Source organism: Cystoisospora suis (genome assembly GCF_002600585.1).
Source record: "Cystoisospora suis strain Wien I chromosome Unknown contig_4107, whole genome shotgun sequence".
Taxonomy (NCBI): Eukaryota; Apicomplexa; class Conoidasida; order Eucoccidiorida; family Sarcocystidae; genus Cystoisospora; species Cystoisospora suis.
Window position 1 is genome coordinate 486 of NW_027156900.1, and position 7155 is coordinate 7640.

Consider the following 7155-nt stretch of genomic DNA (forward strand, 5'->3'; position numbering starts at 1 on the left):
AAGATGCTGCGCTTTTCTCTCTTTCTTCTCTTTCTCTCCCTCGTTCTTCTCTTCAAGGAAAGCAGAGCGATCATATCAAGAGATAGCGGAGAGATGGATGGAAGAGAAGAAAGAAGAAGAAGAATTTTTACTTCAATAGGTGGAAGAGGAGGAGCAGTAGCGATAGGATGATGAGGTGGGAGGTCTTTCTATGGACAAGTGTATGTACACCACGCCGCAGCGGGGCGAGGCTTTCCTTTTCATTTCTTTCTCTCCTTCTTCAGTCCTACCTCGAAAAGAAGAAGATTTTTTCTCAGAGAGAATAAAGAAGAGATAAGGAGGAGAAAGAAATGAAGAAGAAGAAGTGTGTGCTCTATTCTCGTAGAGAGAAGGAAGTCGTTCATGCTTGTTGACGTGTTTGGAAGAGAGACGTGAAGAGTAGAGAGACAGAAGGAGCTAAGAAAGAGAAAAAGAAAGCAGATAGTGAAGAGAAAGAGAGAAGTTAAGAAAGAAGAGATGTTTATTTCAATAAAGAGGGTGAAGACGTACTATGATCATGGTTGCGACTGGCATAGGGGACGAGAGTGTGTAGTAGAAGAAGATTCTAAATGAGGTTTGTCAAGGTGTAAGTCTTGTTCTTTTAGCGCCGTGGGCGATCGTTACGTCAACTTCTATATATGAAGGAAGTTTATAGATGGATAGATAGATACATGTGTGTCTATTTGTGTAGAGAGAGAGAAAGAGAAAGAAAGGAAAGAAGGATGTAAAGAGAAACAGAGAAGGGGGACAAAGACTAGTGTGAGGGGGGGTGAAGGGCGTGCAGAGAAAGAAAGATAGATGATAGATAGATAGATTGGAGAATGCCATGAAAGGGGAGAGAAGGGTAGCTAAAGACGCCTGCCTGTCTTGATGTCTTATTTTGTTAAGGTTCTGAGAGGAAAGACAAGAAGGTCCTCCTTTCCCTTGGTTGCCGAATAAGTGTAAAGAGGAGTTTTCTCGTCAAGAAAAGATGACTTGCTTCCAACTTGGCTGTATATAGATAGCTAGCTAGCTAGCTAGCGATCTCTCTATATATTGTCAAGAAATGTCTTTTTCTGGTGACACGGTTTTGCTCTTCTTATCCGATGAGGTCGAGGTAACACCCGTGTGTGAGTGAACGTCTTCTTATTGTCGTTGAGGTGTATGTACACCGCGTACAGTTGACTGATTGATTGATTGATCATGCAGCAAAGAGCATTCCTTCTTTCGTGCTCTTGAAGATATAAGGGGTTGACTATGTATAGAGGAGAAGGAGAAGGAGTAGGGTGTACATAGCACACCTGAAGACACTAGGAAGTTTGACCATGTATGTGGATTGGGGTGTACATACACCTGAAGGTATGCTTGACTGTGTCTGGAGCGGGGTGTACATACACCTCAAGGTGTGGTGGAGTGTATATCTGAATGGGGTATATGTACACCTGAAGGTAAAATATAACTGACTTCGTATGTAATGAGGTGTAAAGACACCTGAAGACAAATGTGGTTGACGTCCTACGTAGTGGCGTGTACGTACACGACTGAAGAGGTGTTCGCGTATATATATGTGTATTGGGGTGTGCGTACGTGGGTTTGACTATGTATCTGTTGAGGTGTACGTACACCTTGCCCCGAGATGAGTAAGACAGCAGGTGTGTGTTGGTGTGTACAGATTTTTCCGAGTCTATTTGTGTAGAGGTGTATATACAGCAGGGTACCCGAAGATACGTTTGACTATGCGAGTCTTAGGTGTATATACACCTAACTGAAGATCTGTCTGACAATTTCATCTGGATTGCGGTGTATATGCACTGAAGATTTTGTGCATGCGGATAAGAGAAATGAAATTTGTGTTTATGTAAAACCCAATCCAATTCTTCCGCTCGAGAGGTTCCGTCCAGACTCCTTTGCTAAAAGAGCCAAGCAAACAGTCGCAGTCTGGAGGGATGGCTCTTCACGGGGGGTCAAGAAGATTCGTCTCTTTCCCTATATATGCCGGTCTGGCGTCTTGCGTGGAAGGTATAGAGAATGGATCGTTCCTTCTCTCTTTGTCTCTCTCTCTTCAACTTCTTTTGTCTTTCTTTGTTGTGTGTGCTGACTGACTACTATACTAAGAGACCCGTCAACGCGAAAAGAAGTTATTGCGGGGGCGAATCTTTCTCCTGTCCAGTGGTGGCGAACCCTAAGAACGAAAGAAATGAAGATGGCGACGGAAAGAAGAGGAATCCGAGAAAGAGAAGAAGAATGAAGGAAAGATAGATAGATTGATAAAGGAGAGATAGACAGATCAAAGATAGATAGGTAGAGAGGTTAAAGATAGATAGGTAGGTAGAGAATGATCTGAAAGAAGCGTTGAAGAATGGGGGATGTAAAGAAATCTAGGAAGGATAGATAGATAGATAGGTTAAGGATGAGGATGAATTTCCTTGCTGTAGGTCTGACTGTTTAAAGGGCGATGGATCCTTAGAGAGACGATGTCTTTATCTGTATTCAGAGCAGTCCGCGCCTTTGCCATATGTCTATAGATTCTCATATAGATATATACGGACCTATAGGGGAGTACTGCATGCCTGGCGATTGCCGAGGCTGGAGGTGGTCATACAGATTGCATGCTTATTCATTTGCACGTACATACATACTGCTATACGCACATACATATTCCTACTTACACATATTGAAGCCTACATATTTCATTCACTCGTAAGTGTATAAAAAGCGCTGTATTTGTAGTCATGCAACAGAGGCTTCTATGAGTGTGATGAGGAGGTGGAGGAGGAGGACGCGCCTTCTCTCCTCTACCAGACGTGAAAGAGCTGAAGTGTGTAAGAAGTGATAAGAGTTCTTCCTATCGCTTCCTCTTCTCATCGTCTACTCCCACCCACAGTCACGTGTAAACAGACCTGGAGTGTATATACACCCAGCATTCTACTCGCCGTAGAATAAGACAACGGCATGACAGGCTGCTACTCCTATTGCCGTACGTCCCTCCTCTCTGAAGGCTCCCTAACTTTCTAGATGTGCCCATCAAGAAAACGGTAGGACACGAAACGCTTTAACAGTAGCTTCTTTCTCTCTCTCGCTGTATACATATATACACATATATATATATGGATTCGTGTATGCGTACATGCGCGTATGTATAGATATGTGTGTGGGATCAGAGAAGAGGAACGATGAAGAAGAAGAAGAGCTACACCCACCCGAAAAAGCTAGATGATAAAGAGAAGTGTTGACTTTTCTTGGGAAAGAAAGACAGTTGACTTTTTATCTCGTTAGAGAGTTTGACGGTACAAAGAGACTGAAGAGAGGAAAGAGAAGAAAGCGATAGAACAGTCAATAAGGCAATTCAAGAAGGGAAAGTCAGGGAGGAGAAGTAGGGGCAAAACGGATGTGAATGAGTGTTTGGATTAGCTCCACGTCAGTCTGTCATGGTGGAGACCAAAGATAGATCCAACATATCAGCATCTACATAGATAAATGAAAGAGAGGTACATAGATAGATAGATTGAAGGTGAAGAGAGATAGCTGAAACACAGAGAGATCGAAGATGTATAGAGTGGAGCATAGATAGTTAAGATGACACATAGAGAATTAGTCAGACGATGGATTGAAAAAGAGGAAGGAAACGGACCAAGAGAAGAAGTCCAACTCCTGTTTCTTCATCTTCCTTTTGTCAATCGAAATTCTACCCAGAGGTCTGGCCTAGACCGTAAAGGGGTGGAGTGAAGATTTTCGGCAATCTTATCATAAGGTGGAGAGAAGAGAAAGAACAAAAAGTCATAGCCGAGGGGGTGGGTATGCTCTCGGAAGGTTCGTGGATGTGTGTCGATGAAGGAACTTCGTGCATAGAGCGGTCGGTATCTTTCGTCTGGATTGACAGAAGTCATAAGGAGGTGTTTCCTGGCGTTCTTTCTTGCTTTCTCTCGGTGACTTTCTTTAGGATCATTATAGAGATCTATCTTCTACACGTACATACCCCTGTATCGGTATATGGCGAGAGAGATAGCTTATCGCTTATGCACTTGTATACGAAATGAGACATCTTAGTCAGGGGAAGTTCGAGTTAACAAGCACACTCTTCTTACACACACTTTTTCTCACATGCTTGCGTGATGCAAAGAAAGAGAAAAGTCTTTTAAGTAGGAGTGAACTATTTCTTTGTATACATCATATTCGCCGTGCATGCAAGAGCTATGTGTTGTGCGCTAGCTGTAAAACTCACAATCTGGCGAGGCGAGGCACGTGAGAAGAGAGAGCTGGCGATCATCGTTAACCTATGTATAAGTGTACCTATGCATGCATAGAGAGAGAGAGGTGGACTGTACGTATGTACTTATATGTGATGTACTCAAGAGTCTATGTATATGTGATCTTCCCCTCTCTTTCTGTGTATGTCTTCGCATATTCATAGACATCTCTCGATAGGAATAAAGCGGGTGGCTATATGCCTAAGTCGTCTATACAAGTTCTGTGTACGTGTGTGTATACACGCATGTCTGCGTGTGGAGTTCTCGAACAGTGGTAGGGCTGAGGTGTACATACAGCAGGAGACAAGAAGGAAGCTAATCAGTGCGGGGCTCTCCCGAAGACAGTCGCGTGTTTCCTTGGGTCACGATGATCGCCCAGAGCTCAAAGAGAGATAAAGAGGAACATGACGAGGATGAGAAATGACAAAAGAAAGTAAAAGAAAAGAAACACCAGCTACCTCTCTTCTTGCCTTTCCTGCGTCACGTGAGTAAGAAGCACGCACACATCCTGACTGCCTCCTACCAACTTCCTATCTATCAGCTCTTCTCTCTTAACTTCATGTGATGCTTGCCACTACCGCCTCTTTAACTCTTCCACCTTTTATTCTCTTTCTCCATCTCTCTTTCTCTATGTAAGTATCTTTCCTTCATAAAGGGATAAAGAAACCTTCCTTCTACCTCTCTCACTTTTCTCTCTTTGTGTCGAACGTAGTATGTTGGCATTTTCTACTCTAGACTACCCTCCCCAATTCTTCTCCCGTCAAGTCCGGCTTATAGACGGAAACGCTCTACGATATGTCGACTCTTGGGAGAGCCTCTACTCCTTGATAAACCGGACACGACCGCATACCACCAAGCTGCTGTAAGGGATCGGATCTTTCTTCTTCTCCGCTCCTTCTTTCGATGGGAAAGCAGCAACAAGTATCTTCTTTCTCCTAGGGAAGGAAACTCCTGCTTCTTTACTTAGAACGAGCAGATCTCTTTTGGTCTCTGTCTCCTCTTTGTCCTTTGTGTAATATGACAGGGGGTTTGTAAAGTAAAAGAAGCGTTAAAAGAAGAAGAGGGAGAGATAAAGTGAGAACTCTCTTGTGTAGAACTTCCTACTAGAAGAAAGGAAAGGAAGAAACAAGAAGAAAACCTCTCTTTTCTGTGAAGACAAGGAAGCAAGGAGGGAAAGAAGGAAGCGCAGGCACTGCATCTTCTTCACCTCGGTGGACTAGGTTCTTCCTTCTATCTTCCTTTCTGTGTCTTGAGTCTTTTCTTGATCTGAGAAGAATCAGGTGGAATTTTCCTCCCTTCTTTCGCTCTTTGTCTTTCTTCAAGAATTATAGTATTTCTTCTAAACGTCTCGTTGCTTTCTTTTTCCCTACACGACGAGGGAGAGGAAGAAAGAAAGATTCAAGATGGGTGGACGGGCTCTTTCTTTCTGTTGCTTGATAAGCGGCCTGACCGGCGACGACTGGCTGGATGAATGAATGGATGAGAAAGAAAGAGGAGACAAAGATGCGTTCCTCTGGTAAAAAGGAGGAAAGAGTCCTCTTTTGTCCTTATCGTCTTGAAGAAATCCACCATAAGGCCTTGTTCTTTCCTTCCTTTTCGCCGTCTCTAAAGCTCTTCGTTTTCTTCCTATCTTCTCATCCACATGCGTAGTAGAGGCGCCGCCACTCTTGGGGTGTATGTACAGCACCAGCAGCATGTAATAAGAAGAACTTATCTCTTCATCTTCTCCCCTTTCATAAACATCGTCTCACTTCTTTCTTATCGTCTTTCTCTCTGCTTTTCTTGTCTCCATTGTCTTTGTCTCTTTCTTCTTCTTCATTCCTTCTCTTGCTTTTCTTTTTATCTCACTTCTTCTCTCTTTCCCGCTCTTCTCCGCCGGATGAGAACGCACACCCCTGTATAGATAGACCAGAGAGAGACATCGTTCTTCTCTTCCTTTCTCAAAAGATCTGCAGAGGTCCACACGCTAGGAGAGTCTGGAGGTTTCTTCCTCGATCTGATCTGTATTCTGACGAAGAGAAGCCCCGGAATGAAATACAGTCCAAGGAGTGAGAATCTTCATCTCCTTCTTCTTTCTCTTCTCAAGGTTGAACGTCTTTCCTGTCTCTCTTCTGCAATCAGTATTCCTGTGAAGTCTCTCCTCTTCAGTTTATCAACGGTGTCTCTCTCAGGTCTCTTCTCTTTTCTTTAGGAGGGGATCATCATAAAGAACCTCTTTATCTACTCTTCTTGAAAAGCACATAGGCTCTTCGTCAGTCTTTGAATTCTTTCCCTCGGTCTTCGACCTCTCTTTTGTATCTCTTTTTCCCTCGTGCTTGTTTCTCTATCTCTTCTTGCTCGGCCCACTGGCTTGAAGAAGATGAAGAGAGGAGAGAATAGGACGCTGACATGGCTCCTGTGGAGATGTCTGAAGCAGGATAAATAGATAGATAGATAGATAGAGCTCTTCTCTTCTTACTCTTCCAATTGTCTCATCTTTCTTTCTTTCTCTCTTTCTTTCTTTCTCTCTAATTCGGTCTTTTTTCTTTCAAGTCCTTAGTCAGAAGATCTCTCCCTTCGTCTCTCTTTCTTCTCTCTTCTTTCTGGATGATGGTCGACAAGTCGAGAAGAAGAAAGAGGTAGAGAGGAAGAAAAAGCTCCCCTTCTCTGTCTTCGAGTGTATGTACACTCGGACACATTCTCACCCTTCCACACGCCATCATCATCCTTACCTCAATCACTTCTCACCTTTTTCTTCTTCTTTTCACTCTTCTTTCCTTTTATGTCGATTCTCTTTCAACTCGAGATAGACAGAACCAGAAGAAAGAAATGAAAGAGAACGAGAAAGGGAGACACCCTACGAAACCTGCGCCTCTCAATACTCTCGCCAAATGCAGCAGAATACTTCTCTTCCTTCTTCTTCCTCTCCTCC

At 43.4% G+C, this 7155-nt stretch overlaps 2 protein-coding genes across 2 annotated transcripts; both read left to right on the top strand.

Moving 5' to 3' along the window:
- Positions 1–11: 11 nt before the first annotated feature.
- CSUI_007649 (uncharacterized protein) lies at positions 12–2146 on the top strand. The gene has a single exon (XM_068067794.1). The coding sequence runs from the start codon at positions 1944–1946 to the stop codon at positions 2097–2099; it is 156 nt and encodes a 51-aa protein (XP_067920229.1). The 5' UTR covers positions 12–1943; the 3' UTR covers positions 2100–2146.
- A 3023-nt stretch (positions 2147–5169) lies between these two features.
- CSUI_007650 (uncharacterized protein) lies at positions 5170–7150 on the top strand. The gene has a single exon (XM_068067795.1). It carries the CDS (start codon positions 5887–5889, stop codon positions 6145–6147), a length of 261 nt encoding a protein of 86 aa, XP_067920230.1. The 5' UTR covers positions 5170–5886; the 3' UTR covers positions 6148–7150.
- The last annotated feature ends 5 nt before the right edge of the window (positions 7151–7155 follow it).

Coding starts and splice junctions, on each gene's coding strand:
- CSUI_007649 (XM_068067794.1), top strand. CDS start 1,944: ATGGCTCTTCACGGGGGGTCAAGAAGATTCGTCTCTTTCCCTATATAT.
- CSUI_007650 (XM_068067795.1), top strand. CDS start 5,887: ATGCGTAGTAGAGGCGCCGCCACTCTTGGGGTGTATGTACAGCACCAG.